The sequence below is a fragment of the Hyperolius riggenbachi genome, chromosome 3, assembly GCF_040937935.1.
Source record: "Hyperolius riggenbachi isolate aHypRig1 chromosome 3, aHypRig1.pri, whole genome shotgun sequence".
NCBI lineage: Eukaryota > Metazoa > Chordata > Amphibia > Anura > Hyperoliidae > Hyperolius > Hyperolius riggenbachi.
The window spans coordinates 136,150,809-136,169,697 of NC_090648.1; the positions used below are offsets into that span (position 1 = coordinate 136,150,809).

The following is an 18,889-nucleotide window of genomic DNA, read 5'->3' on the forward strand; positions in this document are numbered from 1 at the left end:
GAGAGATCAGTGAAAACATTAGTTTTTTACAAAAAATTTTCTCAACTAATTGTTTTTTGTGTTAGTTACTTTATACCTTTTTCTCCTAATTGTTCTAATTGAGCTATCTCACACAATTACCTGTCTATATATATATGGCTGGCTTAAGGGGGCAGCTGACTGACATATCTCAAGTGGGGAGCTTTGTTTCCGCATGCAGCAAGATCCATGGAGAGAGTAAGAAGAGTTTTCTCAGAACAATCTGTGGAGAAAGTAGGTGGTTGATGCTTTCACCATGCAGCAAAGCCTCTGCAAAAATGTGCAGAGCTCCCTCATGGAGCAGGGTCTGTGGAGAAAGGGGGCAGAGCTACTTCCATGGAGCATGGTCTGGGAAGAAAGTGGGTGAAACTTCCTCAGTGGAGCAGAGCAGGAGAAAGTGGGTGGAGCTATCCTACCATAGAGCAGGGTCTATGAAAAAAGTGGGTGGAATTCCTCCATGGAGCAGGGTCTGTGGAGAAAGTGGAATTCCCTGCATGGAGCAGGACATGCAGAGAAAATGGGTGGAGCTCCCTCAATGCAGAATCAACTGAGTGATGTTCCCTGCATGTAGCAGGAACTATGGAAAAAGTGTATGGAGCTCCCTCCGTGGAGCAGGACATGTGGAGAAAAGTGGTTGGAGCTCCCTCAATGCAGAATCAACTGGGTGATGTTCCCTCCATATAACAGGAACTATGGAGAAAGTGTGTGGAGCTCCCTCCATGGAGCAGAGCCTGTGAAGAAAGTGGGTGAAGCTCCCTAAATGTAGCAGTGTCTGGAAAAACTGTCTGGAGCTCCCTCCATGCAACAGGAACTTTTGAGAAAGTGTGCTGAGCTCCCTCCATGCAGTACCACCACTTGCACATTGAGTTGTCTACATTGTTGACACTCACACTTTTAACTTGATTTTCAATTTTAGTTTGTCACATAAGTGGTAAATTAATTTAAAGAGAAACTGTAACCAATAATTGAACGTCATCCCAATCAGTAGCTGATACGTCCTTTCCCATGAGAAATCTATTCCTTTTCTTAAACTGATAATCAGGGAGCTCTGTATGGCTGATTTTGTGGTGAAACCCCTCCGACATGTGATGTCAGCGTCTCACAGCTCTGAGGTCCTGACATCACACTGTGGGAACCTTGTTGCATTGTGGGAAATAACAGCTGTTTCCAACTGCCAGAAAAGTAAGCCGCATCTCCTTCCAGTGACATCACCTGTCAGCAGTAAAAATGTCACCATGTGGTAAATGTCTGAATGTAAATCAGGGAGAGGAAAGATTTTCCAATGAGCAAACACTGACTAAATCATAATTATTATAAAAACTAAGCACTTTTTTATTACATTCTTTTCACTGGAGTTCCTCTTTAACCGTATTGAAAAATAGACTCCAGGCATTGACCCTATCAGATCTGGAAAATTCCTGTGATATTATGAATGACTGCATAACTGGGCTGTTCTATTTTTGTATTTGTTTGGCGTTGAGCTTTCATAGTGGTAATGGCCGCTGTACTCTAGTGATGGTGTCAGTGACTCCTGGTACAGCAGTAAAGGTCACAGGGAGCTTAGGCCTCCTAAACCACAAGCTCTTTCTTATCCAAATGAATTAAATGGCATTATTTCTGTCCACAGGATTCTCAGCAATAACAAGATAACCACACTGCGGAATGGCTCTTTCTATGGACTGCAGGAACTGGAGAAGCTGTAAGTAGAAAGTTTATTTATTTTTTTCAAGATAAGAGGATAGCAAACTTTCATTGACTTGTGTTATGTTTGTGTGTATGTTATGGAGCCGGAATACTGTCTTTAAACTTTTGAAATAAAGCAAATTTGATACTAATGTAATTTACATGGGAAGAGCCAATACAATATCCACCTAAAGAGGAAACTTAACCAAGGATTGAACTTAATTCCAATCAGTAGCTGATACCCCAATACCCCCTTTCCCACGAGAAATCTTTACTTTTCCTGAATAGATCACCAGGGGGGATCTGTATGGTTGATATTGTAGTGAAACCCCTCCCACAGTGTGATGTCATGACCATGGTTATGACAGTTTGCTGTCTGTGAACCTTGTTGCATTGTGGGAAATAACGTATTTATTTTTCCAGCTGCCAAGCAAGCAATATCTCCCTCTGTGCATAGAACTCTCAGTAATTCCGTACGGATCACCAGTGATATACATTTCAGAATGTAAATCGGGGAGAGAAAAGATTTTATAGTGGGCAAACACTGACTAAATAATCTAGAAATGAATATTGTAAAAAATAAGCAATTTTAATAATTGTTATTTTCACTACAGTTCCTCTTTAGGCTATTACTTTAACAAATGATATATGGCATTACACAGAATATATGCAGTAGTAACATAAATAATATGCATAGGAGAGCCAGTCACAGTCCTTCACGTTTTACATAGATTTTCTCTAACATGTTGTACCAGTGTTCCAACTTCAGCAAGCTGACATACCCTCAGCTGATTGCTATTGTAATTCGCATTGCCGCTGGTAGTGGGATTATTGCTGCTCATCCTCATCCTCCTCCTCCCCTCTTCATAGGATAGAATGTGCTGCTCAGCAGGCAGCCAAGCTGCATGTCTGTACATCAATCCCTTTATTAACTGTCACATAGAATAATCCTGATTTTCTTGGACGACAGGCATCTTATAAGTTGATGTGGCTTAAGACATTGGCTGTGGTAATTATTGGAATGTCTACTTTGTTTTACATTCCAGAAGTCAGGGTGGCTGTTGGGTTGGCATGGAACTATGCATATTTCCCCTCTTTTCACTGGTCCTTTTACTAAAACCTTTCAGCGGGCGTAAGGCTCTGAACAACCACATTCATAGGCACACATGTCAAAGTGTTTATAGCCGTCATTCAAGCCAGACTACAGGAATACTGGCATCCAACAGCTACATAAACAGGACTAATTGCCGCAAGTGAAGGGGAGTGATGGGGCAGCAGTAACTGCTAGTGCTATTATCTCCTCGGGGACAAGTGATGATTGAGCACCCATAACTATATAAAGAAACCAAACCCTCCATGCACAGAGTATAGTCAAGGTGCTTAGGGAGTTCAGCCCTTGAGGATCAATATCCTTACACATTTTAGTGTAGCTGAATTTCATAGATGCATGCAAATGACAACATTTGGAGTTTAGCAAGTTAAATGGTTAACTGTTAAGTGTGGTTTAGCAAGTTAAATGGTTCTGTCCGTTCCAAAATACCACCTGGTTAGGGGCATAGCATCATTAACAGGCTATGTGAAAGATAAATATATGAGGGGAATTCCGTTTCTATGCTGGCTTATTGCACAGCATTTGCAGTGATGTTAGAACTTAGTACAGGCAGATTTGTCATAGAGGCACTAGTGTATGTATTACCGTATAGTAAACCATTGTTCATTGTTTAATGCTCTGGCTTATTGTACTGTTTTTGCAATTGCAAAATATTAGACCAGGCATTGAGCAGAGCTGCTGCTTGACTGCACAGTATAGCTGTAAGCTATCTTATTGCTGTGGGGCTTACATTATTACATTTTCAGTACTGCAGCTTGTTTGCATAGCATAGCCATAAACTACTTTTTACTGCTCCTTATCTTCACTCTCTGCTATGGCGTTTAATCCCTTTTTGTAGTACAACTTTATCGTTGTAAGTGTTAGTTAAGGTTGCCAATAAAAAATAAATACATAAAGTGCACAACATACGATAAGAAAAATTGTATTTACAAAGTCCATCCCTGTTACCAAAACATAAACGCCTTTTAACTAAAAAGAAGTGGCAGTTTTAAACAAATTACATAAATAGTTACCCCAGAATCTAAGCTTTTTTTAATATGTATGTATTGAGGGTATATTACTGTTATTTAAGCAAATAGGGGCATGTAATTATTGATAAGGTACAAAAAACACAAAACAGGAAAGAAAACACTTTATTTCCTATAATTATATTGTCGCCATACATTGTACTAAGAACATAATTTAAATGTTGTGATAGCTGGGACAAATGGGCAAATAAAATGTGTGGTTTTAATCTATAGTAGCATTGTTTATTTTAAAACTATTGGTGATGGAACTGGCAAAATTGATATTTTTTTCATTCTTTTTCTTTTATTTCTCTATAAAATGCATAGAAAATAAAGTAGTTGCTGGAAACAAGTATAACCCCAAAAAGCCTAATTAGTGGTGAAAAAAAAATGTATTCATCATATAGGTGTGATAAGCAGTGATAAAGACATTGTCGAACGAATGGGAGGAGTGCTAAAATGTAAAAATTGTTTCCGCCCTTAAAGGGGCACTACAGCGGAAAAAAAAATTTGAAAATATGTGCAAACATATACAAATAAGAAGTACATTTTTCCAGGGTAAAATGAGCCATAAATTACTTTTCTCCTATATTGCTGTCACTTACAATAGGTTGTAGAAATCTGACAGAAGTGACAGGTTTTGGACTAGTCCATCTCTTTATAGGGGATTCTCAGGGATATATTTATTTTCAAAAGCACTTAGTGAATGGCAGTTGCTCTGTCCAACTGCCAAAAAACTGTGTAGCGAGCAGGGAAGCTGGCCAGCTTCAATGTTTAAATCCTTTTTAGGGAATATCTTTATAAAGAATAAAAGCCTTGCTGAGAATCCCCTATGAAGAGATGGACTAGTCCAAAACCTGTCACTTCTGTCAGATTTCTACTACCTATTGTAAGTGACAGCAACATAGGAGAAAAGTCATTTATGGCTCATTTTACTCTGGAAGAAACATACTTCTTATTTGTATGTTTGCACATATTTTAAATTTTTACAGTTTTTCGCTGTAGTGCCCCTTTAAAGAGGAGCTGTCAGCTACACTATCAACCCCCCCCCCCCCCACACACACACACACACATACGGTATATATAAGTAGATAGATACTTGCTCTACGTACATAACATATGTATTGCACTGTCCACATTTTTATTTCAGTGAGTTTTATATAGTAAATAAAGAGAAAACTGTTTCAGGCATTTGCCATTTTGGAATCCCTGTGTCTGAAGCCAATCCTGATGTAATTTCCTCCCTTACTCTGGGAGGAGGGAGGCCAATGCAGATACAGACAGTCTTCAGACACTACCACCCAGCTCTGCAATAGAAAGTGCATTGTGATTGTGTGACTCTGTAACTTGAGAAGCATGAGAAATATTAGCCAATCAGAGAGGAACAGAGGTGTGTGGGAGGGAAAAACAGGAGGGAAAGAGGCTTCAACCAATCCGGCTGCATCAGTTAACCAGCCTGGCGGTATGGACGAGCTCAGCTCGTCCATTACCGCCGGAGGCTGCCGCTCAGGCCCTGCTGGGCCGATTTTCATCAAATAAAAAGTTGCACACGCACCTGGAACCTTGCCAGCCGCGTGTGGTACCTGATCGCCGCCGCAGCGCGGCGATGCGCCGCGTGCAGCGGCGAAAGAGGGTCCCCCCAGCCGCCCGAGCCCAGCACAGCCGGACCAAACAGTTCCGCCCAGCGCTAAGGGCTGGATTGGAGGCGGCTGACGTCAGGACGTCGGCTGACGTCCATGACCTCACTCCACTCGTCGCCATGGCAACGAGGAAAGCAAACCAAGAAAGGCCGCTCATCGCATGTTTTTTTTTTTCAGAATAGGTGTAGGTACAGTATATGCCATGCATATAAAATATGCCACAGTACTGTCAGGCCAGGTCTGAACTGCACTCAGACAACTCAAACTCCATCCAGTGTAAACAGCACCTACAGGGGTGAGTTTTAGCAGTGTTATCCTATCTAGATGAGTTGCATTACTGGTCTTCTACCCACCCATAATATAAAGATGCTTACTCTGTGGGAAACTAAATGTGAATCCAACAGTTTGCATTATAAATGATGGAAAGTTCATAATGGGTCTTAGGCCTTGAGAAAGAGTCTGTACTAAGCTTGCCAATGTTCTTTCACACGACTGAGACATAATTGAGCATCCACTGTAAAACTAGAATATGTAAGTTTGAATCTTGACCAGCCTCGTGTTGGACCAGCAACTTCCCAGAAGACTTTGCAGAAGTTTTTAGAAATTGTGCTAACTTTCGGTTAGGATTGGTTCAAGCCCGATGAAACGGACAGAAGTGTTCTTTTAACCCTTGCTCTGAAGAGAGGCACTTGTTAACACTAAACCATTCATCCAGCCTGTAAATGTGACTTCTCATGGCTGAGGTCTGAGAACATGATAGAGGACCTGCATGATATTGTGCAGCATTGTGGAATCTCCACACACACGGAGTTAATTGTTCGGATCATCACTGAGTCCACTGTACTGCATGCTGGGCCTCCAGAACAGAGCTCTCTTATCTGCCAGCAATAGGAATCTTTATAGTCTGGCCGGTTTGTAATGAGCCTGAGATTTATGGCCGAGCTGTGGGTTAGATGGAGGTATGCAGAAATTGGGGAAAGCAGAAGGCTTATTTTGTCCCTCAGACCCAGAGGGAGCCTGGTTATAGGTTCCAGCTGTGAGTTCAGGGGGCGGGAGGATAATTTTGTTTGATGTATGAAGTGAAGTGTCTAAGGGGTAGCATGCCAACAGTCCTATGCTGGCGTAATCACACAGAGCTTTATTGAGCTGCAAACTTTCTTGGTTTGAAAAAATATACTTTTACTGGAATGAAAAAAAACGAGAACTTGTATGTTTCTGCCAAATAAGTGGAATAGAAAACAGCAAGCCTGAATCATATTACACAAGAATGATCATATAGGTTAGATATTTTGGTAGGAATAGACACATAAAAAGAAATCCAGTATTGCTATTGTGCAAGCGGTGCTGTTAAAGCCAGGAAAGACATAGAAAGGAAGCAGAATCCAGACTCCAACATTTAAAAAAGATTTAAAAAATCTAATATACAGTTTCCTTTTATGTATAAATCTTTTCATGTCATGTAGAAAACTGTAGAAAGTGTAGAGGCCCCAAACCTTTATGAAACAAAATTTGCTTTAAGGGTAATGAGATAATGAAGCTCGCCTATAGAATGACAACAACTATATTTAATTAAATTAGTTTTAAGTAATCCCGATTCATCACGTGGTTGGTCACATGATGCACCTCCCCAGCGTGGCAGCCGGGATGATGACAAGGTAGCGTTTCTTTTGGGACTTTGTTTACCATCTCCCACATAGTGGATTGTACTGCAGTTTGCCTTGGGGTACTATTGGTGAGTGTTGTGACATTGTAGTTCCCCGTCAGGGGTCCATCAGGTCCCCATTGTGTGTTCAGGGGGTGCTATTGGTCAATGTAAGTGTAAACTTGGTTGATATGTGCACTAATTACTACCATATTTTTCTGACTATAAGACGCTCCCTCCTTTGTCCTCCTCTGCACGGGCACAGTACAGGGAATCCCTGACATTATGGTGGGTTGGAGGTTAGTATTGGCAGCGTTCACAAGTCAGGAACTTCCTGCATTTGGACTAGAAGACGCAGTGACTTTTCCCCCCCACTTTTGGGGAGAAAAAGTGAGTCTTATAGTCCAAAAAATACAGTATGTAAGGAGGGCCTGACCCTCATATCTGTATGGCTATATGGCTTGATAAAGGGCATCAAGCATAAAACAGTGGGCTGTCGCCATGGTCATTTCTTTTCTATTTTTACATTGACATTGATGTTGATTTAATGACGTTTAAATAAAAAAGCATTATTTTACTTTTTGTGGTGCCAGCCTCATCGGACTGCATCCCGATTCATTAAAATGTAGTGCATAACCTAGACACAGCAATGTGCAGGTACAACTGATATAAATGTATATATAATGTATAATATGTCTTTAAAGTGGGCTTATACACCCAAAACTAACATTTCTGTAACTACTCTTAGTTACTTAAAAGAACGTTTAAGGATTACCACGCATCCCTTGTGTGTACAAGCAGAAGAAGCTATCTGGTCATTGACAAATGTAATCATTGGTGGCTGAGGTTCTCTGAGGCATGTGTCATCTTTTCCCTCCTTTTCACTTCACCCTTTTCACCCTTTCACAGATCTCTGCATACGCCAGAGTAATACAAGCCACCTCCCCCCATCTATAGGCGTACCTATGAATCGGCCATCGGGAGACTTGGGCACAGGATAAAGCTGATACATGGCTAACTCTGCTCCTGCACAAGTCCCGACGGCATTAATTACTATTCCCCTTCTAGGTCAACGTGGATAGTGGGGAATGATGTAATTCAGCTTCCAGCTATTGCTGGAATTACAGTGTTTTAAAAGTAACTTAAGCTCCGTCTTCTGATGGCGCCAAAGTTACTCACTATGCTCTGTTATAGCAATAATACCTATTACGGCCTGTGGTGGCGCTAGCTGCGCCCATATCTCCTGTGCTATTTTAACAGCGCTCGTATCTATAGGAGCTGTCAATAAGCAGAGAGTGATCACACAAGTGTGCCTCTTCGTTCTAGTCACCAGCTCTTAGGACCATCAGCAATGAGTGGGAGTGTTTGCTTCAATACTGAGGTCAAGGAATAGCAAATAAGCATGCTCCACATCCCATCTTACCACCCCTCCACCACATGATGTATACTGAGGAGTTCCTTAGATCCAAAGTGTAAAAGTTAGATCCACTAAAAACACAACTGGTTTTTTTCTTCTGTGCAGCTAAAAATGAGCCTTGGGTAAAAAAAAACAAAGTTATGATGCTGTGAAACTGTTAAACACCAAGCCTTTTTAGTGCTGCTGAGTAGATTTTTAGTCTGGAGCTTCACTTTAATTGAAAGCTGTTCTCCTGTTGATTGCAGTCTCCTTGCTTGCTGATTGGAGTCTAGTCCGCTTACTTAAAGAGACATTAGGAGAGGTTGATCAGAATAGCGCGAAGACTATGGGGAAGTCTCCAGTTATCTCATGAAGCAAGCTGACAAAGCTGCAATGAACATGTGAGGTGGTAGAATAAAATTAGCAGAAGAGGCCTCAAGTGGCAGACTGAAAACATGGGGGCTTCAGCCTGGATTTAAACACATCCATGGATGGAGCATTCCTGACTGAGTGTTATTGGGAGTTCAATAGGGCAAGAGCAGCATGACAGAAGGCTCTTGTTTTTGAAGGTTTTGAAATGGACTATGGAAATGATTTGATTATTGGATCTTGCTTATCTGAGGTTGCAGAAGGTGTGGTGCAACTGCAACAAGATTCATTTTAGATAACCAGAGTCTAAATTATGCAAGAGTTTGAATGACCGTAGGCCGGTCTTAGAAATAGTTCTCCATTTTTATGGGTAACTAGTGGTCTTGGTGAAGAATTCTTGTTTCTTAAAGGGCCCATACACAGGTCGATTTCAGCCATTATTCGAACTATCGATTCTATAGAATTGATCAATCAAATTGATTCTTTCAAATCGATCGATCGATTTCGATGGATTTGATCTATCTGACAGGACTGAAGATTTAGGTTGATCTAGCTGAACCATAGCCCATAGAGTTGCATTGGATCTAATGGTCCAATAATGCATTTAGATAGATTTCCAATACATTTCATTCTGAAATCTATTGGAAATCTGTTCTTAGTGTGTGGCACACATCAGATAGATTCCTGTCAGATTTGACTTGACAGGCATCTGGCAGAAATCTGTCTGATCGTCAAATCTGCTGCAAATCTTTTAAGTGTATGGCCACCTTTAGTATTTGTAGGCAGTGCAGGTCCTTGTTTGGAAGACTTGTGTAGAGCATATTGCAGCAGTCCAGCTGTTATGTTAGAAAGGGAAAATTTAGCTTGATCTTGTGAAAGAACAAGATGTTTATATTTTGCAGTATTTCTTAGATGAAAATAAGCTATGTTCACAGTCAGAGCTATTTAGATCAGAGTATCGTACCGGGATGAAACGACCCAACATATCAAACAGCTTTTCTCAAATGTCTACAATTCCATATAAAAGAAAAAGGAAGAAGATTTGGCACCAGTTCCACTAGAAAAAGAGGTTTATTCAAGCACAAGACCGACAATGCATTCATGGGTACTTGCCAACTTCTTCAGGTCTGTTCAACTAAATTGTACCTTAGTATTCACAGTTTCAAAATATGAGCACCTCTATTAGACTCATAGGGGTACTCGCACTCTGAAACCGTGAATAGTAAGGCACAGTTTTGTTGAACTGACCTCAGGAAGCGGGCAAGTACCCGTGAAACTCCTTGTCTTATTTTGTGCTTAAAAAAACATATTTTTCCAGTTGAATTGGTGCCAATACTAGGTAAGCAATTGCCTCTCCCTTTTTTAATTTATATGGAATTGTAGACATTTTGAAACACTTTTATATATATTAAGAGCCTCCACCCCAGTACAATAACTTGCATTACAAGATGTTCCACAGATCACAACAAAATTTGAGTTATGCTCAAGAAACATTGGCAGCTCATAAGAGCAGACGCCTTTTTAAGACCTAATATAGGAGATAAACCCAGATGTACTTTCAGGAGCGCCAAAATGAAAAAAATATTATAGCTCCAAGCAGACCAAGAGCTTTTCAAATTAAAACAAGGAGGAGACATCTCAACAAATGGCACCCACCAATGTAAACAGAAGAAATTCCCGTGCTTCGGGTCCTTTGAGGATGGGACCACAACCTTTAAATCTTTGATTACACAGACATTTTATTCAATCAAGTCAAGACTACAATGTAAGTTCAATTTTGTAGTGTACCTCCTGACCTGCCCTTGTGGACTAATATGTTGGAAAAACCACTCAACAACTAAGAGCAAGGGTAGGTCAACATAGGAGGAACATTGAGAAGGGCTATAACCAGCACCGTGTGTCGAGACATTTTAAAGAATACCATAACAAGGACTCTGTAAATATGAGAGTGACAGCCATAGAACATATACCAGTTGAAGGTGGTGGAAGCAGACTAGATTACTTAACTAGATTAGTAAACTATATCAAGATCTGCTCTAAGATCTAGCAGATTCAAGATGGAGCACTCTATCTCTTGCCATGAACAAATAATTGCAGATCTGGATGAGCGCTGTTTTGCAGCTGTGATGTTTCTTGAAGCAATATTGAAGGGGCTTGAAGTTGTTGTTTCCTGACAACCTGGATTCAAGCTGAAGATAGACAACATTTCCAATAACTTCCCTAATGCTATGGCTGATGGCTCGATTGATAATATACGACAGGTCCGATGACCTGCCGGATAGATTCCCCACTCGATCCCAATCGGGAATCGATCCGCGAGCGGGGACGTGGCGGGAGTCGATCCGGCGGCTAATCGGCCGCCAGATCGACTCGTGCATGCCAGGCATTAGGAAGAGGAGGTCAGGCACATGGCTGTAGCTGCTCACAGCATCTGAGTCTAGGGAGGAGGAGCGTTGGTCTAATGGTTTGATTCCTTCACAGAGGTAGGAAACCAACTTGATCACAAGGAATAGTAAACTATTTTGTGAAATACCAGTATAAGGGCATTGCGACATGAACTGTGTTGAACCAAGCTCTAGATCAGTCTAGCAGAGATTTGGGAAAACATTTGAGATTTTTTTTTTTAGTAATTATCTTAAAATTCATAAAGAAGAATAATCAGTAATGCTCGCCATAGGCAAGTAGATGTCTCCCTAAGGAAATAAAATAATGATGTCTGTCTTTCTGTCTTACCGGGTTGCTCCCCCCCCCCCCACCACCACCACCAGTGGTCATCATCACTTCTCTATCTCCAGAGAAGACTGCTGATAATACCTTGTGATAGAGGGGTCTCAGGAGACCCTGGCAAGTAGTTTAAACGGTGGTGTAGCTAAGGAGCTGTGGGCCCCGATGCAAGTTTTACTTTGGGCCCCCCAAGCACTCTATACATAACAATTGATATGGCGCACCAAAACCTGCCAATGGCAACTACAGTGTCAGAGGTGCAAGAAGGGGGTGGGGAACTGTTTGTTAATGATTACTACTATTTAGAGTATCTATAGAAGTGATTATTATGAGCACAGGACCATAAGAGAGATAATACTGCAGTTGAGGAAGGGCACCTCGGGGCCCCTCTGGCCCAAGGGCCCCGATGTGGTCGCAACCTCTATTGCTACGCCCTTGAGTTTAAACTTGAATCATTAAAATTGCCCACTAAGTCACTGCAAAATCATTTTTGAATCACTCATGTCTTTTGCATTGGAGTGAAATCACTCCAAAAAGGCTGCAGGTGTGGGTTCACCTCCAGTGACTTTCATCACTATACAACTTTTTGGCATCACCAGCAATCATGGGCGATCCCAAAGCGCAGCTGAAAGCATGCTAGTGGGCACAGACAAATTTTCCATAGACCTTTTCATCAGTATGTTAATAAAATGTGGAAATAAACCAGAGGGCTGGAAGTAAACCCATGCAAACTCATGATGAACAAGGCATCAGCCAAGGTGCTGCAGGGCAAAATGTTGTTAGTTTCTGTTTTGATGTATAATTCTGTTTTTGTTACAGGTCTACTGACCTGTAAAGGCAAATGGGTTATGCTTTTTTATATTAGATGTAGTGTGAGTTTTATTATCATTATGAGCCACGGCAGGGAGAGTTAACTCACCTTGAACGTTTTACTGTGACGCTACACGCTGCACTCCATTTTCCAGATACTATAAGAAAGTATCAGGAGGATGGAGTGCAGCGTGGAAGACCACAGCAAACATCCAGGTAAGTTAACTCACTGCTGTAGCCTCCTTCTCAAACACGAGTTCAGTTTTGCTTCTCACAAAGCTGTGCTTTATCATCCATAAAGTGTACCAGAGATGACGTGACATAGTGAGATAGACATGTGTATATACAGTGGCAAGCATACAGACACTTGTGCTGTGCTCCTTTTCTTTTTTTCCCTGCTTGAAAGAGTTTATAATTAGCTATGGAACTGACAGTTTCACTCCAGTCTGGACCCAGTCGGCTCACTGATAACAAATTACAGCTATAGAACACTTTCCTAAAGGCGCGTACACACGCCGTATTTTTACAAACGACTGGTCCATCAGACCCTCCCATGGGGCGGTCGTTCTGCCAACAGCAGCATGTGAGTATAGGCTGTTGGCAGACTGGTAAGACTGTTTTTGACTGATCTGTCTGTCAAGGATCAGTCAAAAACAGTCTTATCAGTCTGCCGACAGCTTGTACTCACATGCTACTGTCGGCAGAACGACCGCCCTGCGGGAGGGTCTGACAGACCCGTCGTTTGTAAAAATACGGCGTGTGTGCCTTAAGCGGATACCTGGGCTTTTTACTGTGAGAGGAAAAGATAAAAAGTTCAATAGTTCATGTATTTTCACTCTGGGACTCTTGAGACACTGCAATAGAGCAGAGACTATGAAACATTAAATCTGCTTTGTACATGTTTATACATAAAATAAAACCTTTAGATATCTAAAAAAAGGTCATTTTTAGGAGTAGAAGGACAGATCCAATTGTCTATCTCATTAGTTTATTTTCAACTCTGGTTCACTTTAAGCTTCAGAACCCTTAGGGCCTGTTTCCACTACACGCAGATTCTGCATGCAGAAAACTGACTCCAATGAATGCCTATGGGCCTGTTTCCACTGAACGCGATTTTTTTGATGCAGATTTCCCATAGGCATTCATTGGAGTCAGTTTTCTGCATGCAGAATCTGCGTGTAGTGGAAACAGGCCCTTAGTGATGCTGCCAGAAGAAGGAATTTGTAGTCCGCTTCATGGAGATACTTTAGGAAAATAATTCTTAATAGTAACAGCACGTAAGAAATAATTCTGGAATCCTTGGCATTGTGTTTCCTTATCAAGTAATCACGCTTATATTACATCCCTGGACAGTCTAATGAAATGATAATAACTATGCTTTGTACTATTTCTTTACTGATTTTTCCAGTACAACAGTAAAAAAAAAATCCAGATAAAACTTTGAATGTTTCTACAAGCATACCAGTGTTCATTCCTTAGATAAAAACGTACAATATGATATTATGAGTCTTGTGTGGAAACATGATGATGCTCTGTATTTTATTTGATACAGTTGTTAGTACAAAATGTTCTATATTTTCCGTGTTGTATCAGATATCATTGTATAGTCACTGTGACTTTTTTCAGTCAGTTAAGACTTTCACCATTTTTCAACTGCCTAGTAAAATCTATTTGTGTAATGAAGGAAAGTTACAGCACTGGTGAATGATGACCTTATCTTGTGGAAATAACCAGAGATTGGCAAAAAAAATTCCATCTGTTTGTCTGATGGTCATAAATGTACAGTTGCACTCATAAGTTTATACACCCTGATAGATTTTATAATATGTGTAGACTTCTTTAAGGAAAACATGAGTAACCGTTAAAAGCTTTCTATTAATGGTATTCAAATTAAACTGTGAGACATCCCAAAATAAAACAATCATTAACAAAAATGTTGAGATGGTCCCTGTTCAAAAGTTTACATCCCCCTCGACTTATGGCGCTCAGGACTTCTGACACATTATATCAGGCACACCCACTGACCTGAAACGCCTTGTTGAGTGTGCATAATAAAATTTGAGAAGTTTCAATCATTACCTTGAATGTGAGTGTGACTCCTTTAAAGAGACTCTGTAACAAATGTTTCATCCTTATTTCTTCTATCCTATAAGTTCCTATACCTGTTCTAATGTGGTCTGTCTTACTGCAACCTTTCCTAGTTGCACAGTGGCTGTATTATCTCTCTTATATGATCTAATCTTCTCTCCTCTGTCGGGCTGAGGCAGTCAGGCTGGAATGTGCTGTGCTGCTTGTGATTGGATAGAAGCTATACACACCCTCTCCAGGCCCCCTGCACACTCTGTATGACTCACACACTGAGCTACTCTCAGCCTATCACTTGCTATGTCTTTTGTTTGTGCAAAAAAATTGCAATTGCAAGCCAGGATTGCAGCAGGGAGTGGCAGAAACAGCACAGAGGGGCTCAGTAGAACATAATGAATAGAATGGTATGCTTTTTATTGTAAGAATTTTAGAGTACAGATTCTCTTTAAGGTAGGAATACTGATACCTTACTTCATCATATATTACTACTGTATAATATAGGATACAGTCTGTGTCTATTTGGGTGCCTTCTACCATCTACTAGTTGCATTCCCTTAGTTCTTAGTACTACTGTATATTCCCCCATTTAGCTTCAATGATGGCTATTGGTCTTTTGAGATAGTTGTGGAGGAGGTGCTACATTTGGGCTGATGAGAGAACATTGTCTTCCAGTATTTTATGATATTGATGCTGCATTAATCTTGCCATCAACTCTGACCAAACTCTCAGTGCCACTGCAGAACACACATATCCCCCCCCCCCCTTCCTTCTCAGACATCAAGACATCGAGAGATGCATTTCCATTCTTCACAGCAGTAATGGTGTTCTTTTTGTTATATGCTTTGCTGACTCCTCTCACCAGAAATGCAACACATGCACAACGCATCAGTTAAAGTGTAAACCACTCCTAACACCTTAAAGGGCTTTTTTCAGCGATTGTGTTTAGCAATTCTCATTCCAGTGAATGTGAATCGTGATGCAGTCGCCAGGAAAATGCTTGATGTAGCACGTTCGCAATCGTCTGAAATCGCAAATGCACCGCAATCACTCCAGTGTGAGTAATCCTATAGGTTTACCCTAATAGGCGATCAGGCAAATTGCGTGCATAAAGTGCCCGAGTGTGAATGAGGCCTAAGAGTTCTGATTCTACTACCTAAACAGGAGCACTCAAGTGAACTGGCCTATACCAAACAATGTAGTATTCCAGCTTCCAGAAGAGAGGAAACTGTGGCTTCCAATGTGCTGTGCTGGAGCAAGGATGGGTGCATTCACCACATATATTATTATTTATTGCATTTCGATATAGCGCCAACATCTTCCACAGAGCTTTTATAGAGCGTTACTAATCAATCAATCAGTCATGTCACAAACTGTCTTTCTGAGGAGGTCACAATCTAATCTTTACCATATTAGGTCATTGTCTTGTGTTCCTTCTTTTTTAGGCCAGGTTTATTTTTTTTTTGTATTAGTATTTAGTATTTATATAGCACCAAAATCTTCAACAGTGTTGCACAGGAAATATAGTCCTGTAACTAACTGTCCCTAAGAGGACCTCACAATTGAATCCCTCCCATAGTTTTATGTCCTTCATAGTCTAGGGCCAATTTATGGGGAAGACAATTCACTTATCTGTATGTCTTTGGGAGGAAACCAGAGTTCCTGTAGAAACCCTCACAGTGGGTCCAATCCTTGCTTAGATTTGAACCAGGAGCCAAGTGCTGCAAGTGCGTGCTGTCCACTATGCCACCGTGGTGCCTAATCATACTTTAATTCATGTGAGTTTATGCTCATCCTCTCTTTTTCTGCTCTTACTACTGAATTGTCTTCAATGTAAACATGTGTTGGTGACACCACTTATTATTATCATTTGTTTATTTGCACATCTTTAAATGATTACATTGTTTGGTGTCTGCTGAGCATATTCCTACAATTCATGACACAATGCGGCATGTGGGATGAGCTGTAGAAGGCCTACTCCCCGTCACCTTCTCTCCAGGATAACATTCTTTGCCAAATTAGACATGGCTACAGCAGTATTACGGAGCCGCACCAGGGAAGGGTTAAGTTGAAGGCAACGCAGTGAGAACTGTGAAACCTCAATAAAGAAGAGAAGACAGACAGCTACTGGTGCAGCACCAACCGGAGGTCTGTCGTCGGCGTGCTACCGTATTTCCTAATAGGCGGCATGCAGTCAGCCTGATGGTATGGAAAATGCTTGGATGATGTCCCAGAGACTTCAACATCATTAAAACCACTTGTGAGCTGAGACTCCATCCCAAGACACTAGGAGACTGTGTGTTCCCAGCTTATTTATAAGAATTTATGGAGATGTGTCGAGTGTCATTGAGAGCGCTTAAAGATAAAGGATTAAGGCCTTTATTCAGTTCACTTTGGGCTGTATGCAATTCCCTTTTTTACCTGAGTTTTCTCCCAGGTGATATTTTCACAACTTGTAAATAAAATGCCTTAGGGCCCATTCACATTATAAATCGCAAAACTACTGTTTTGCGCGGGTGATTTTACTGCAATTAGCACGGTAAATCACTGCTCACACTTCCGAGATTCAGAACGTACGCGATCTGCGCTTTATCAAGCACTGTACGGTAATCGCGGCAAAATGCTGCATGTAACGCGCCTGGGATCGGTGTCAATCGCGGCAGTGAGATCACTGCCATGCACTTTCTATTGCGCTATCACTTTATAAAGCACTAGCGCTTCGGCGATTAGCCCTTACACCACCAGGAAGCAAACGAATTAGGGCTGTGGAGTCGGTACAAAATCATCCGACTCCTCAGTTTATGAATCCACCGACTCCCACTCCAACTCCAGGTAATCAGAATGGCTCCGACTCCTCGACTCCGACTCCTTAGTCTAATACTTACCAGGGCAGTGGATTTTGTACAAAAATCATCCGACTCAGACTCCTCAGTTTGTGAAATCACCGACTCCGACTCCAGGTACCCAAAATTGCTCCGACTCCGACCCTCCAACTCCACAGCCCTGAAACAAATACACAAAATAATGGGCCTTTGGCCCATATGCAATTCACTTTTTCTCCTGAGTATTTTTCTCCTAGGTGATATTTTCACACCTTATCAATAAAATACAGTTTAAGCTGCCAGTAAGTAAGAAAATACAATGATTTTGATAGAACATTTTGCCTATTTTTTGGTACTTTTTCAATTGTAATTTGCTGTTATTTTAAACAGAAGATGAAAAATATCACCCAGGAGAAAAATTAGGAGAAAAAGTACGGTATATTGCATAAGGGCCTGTGGGTGGTAATACAGGCACATCTTTCTGGCCCATGTGAAGGTTTCTGCATAATAATAAACCAACTGTGAAAAGTTTGCAACTTTTTGCATTTTTTTTTTTTATTAAAACAATTTCTTTATCAGTACAAATCTGTTTACAATATGTATTCGTATCTGAACTCCAGACTTGGAATAAATCATCGTAGATGAGGGCAAGATTGCACAATCCAGCTATTTAAGCTTTGATAGCATTATTAAAGAACTACTTCAAAGTAATATTTTGTGTAGGAGGGAGACATGAGTGTGAGGGCTGTTATTCCAATTTCCCTACTTCTCCTGTCTATCCTGTAGTTGGCTGTGGGTTTTGCAAGATATGTGAAAGCTCTAAAGAGTGCCAACAGGTAGAGGATCAGCCTACTAATCACTATTTTGCGAGCATGTGGATGGTATAACAACACCGTAGTTTTGACAGCTCAGTTTTAGTTCAGCGTTAAGAAAATCCAAGCTCGTTTCCACCGGTGCGAATCATGTGTTAATTAGCAAACTTCGGTGGTAACCAACGCACTGGACCATGTCTAGTTGAAATTGGCCAGGCCCCTCACAGTCTGTTAGGTCCCTCTGTGGCCTTCTGGTCCCCTCTGTTGTGCTGTTGTCTGCAGACTACTGAGCATGCACAACCCTGGCTGGGCGCATCCCTGATTGTGCTCCTGTGACTGGGAGCATTCTGCACATGTGCAATTACAAGTCTTAACTAACTGTGCGCACACAGGACACGTGATCGAGGAGGCATGCAGCTGGGCCTGTGCATGTGCAGTAGCTTAACTTAACGGGGCTGATAGTGAAACTGCAAAGGGGATCGGGGGATGGGGGGGGGAGCCAAGAGACCCAACAGACTATGTGGGGCGGCAAGAAACCCCAAGTAAGTAAAAGCCAACATTTTCATTTTTTTTGTTTGCCCTTGCTAATGTGTGCAGTACATTAATTACATCAGTCCTTATCAGCCTGAGATTTTTCTGTGGTCGGTCAGGCTTCGGAAGTAGGGTAATAAAACCCTCTGCTAAACTTAACCTCCTTGGCGGTAATCCCGAGCTGAGCTCGGAGTATGCCGCCGGAGGTCGCCGCTCAGGCCCTGCTGGGCCGATTTGCGTTC

At 41.4% G+C, this 18,889-nt stretch overlaps 1 protein-coding gene across 1 annotated transcript in view; it reads left to right on the forward strand.

The window, feature by feature from the left end:
* Positions 1 to 18,889, forward strand: part of ADGRA2 (adhesion G protein-coupled receptor A2) — a 241,145-nt gene that overhangs the window by 118,433 nt on the left and 103,823 nt on the right. The window contains exon 2 of the mRNA XM_068274957.1: positions 1,646 to 1,717. Within this exon, the coding sequence (XP_068131058.1) occupies positions 1,646 to 1,717 (72 nt within the window). The remainder of the gene's footprint in view (positions 1 to 1,645; positions 1,718 to 18,889) is intronic.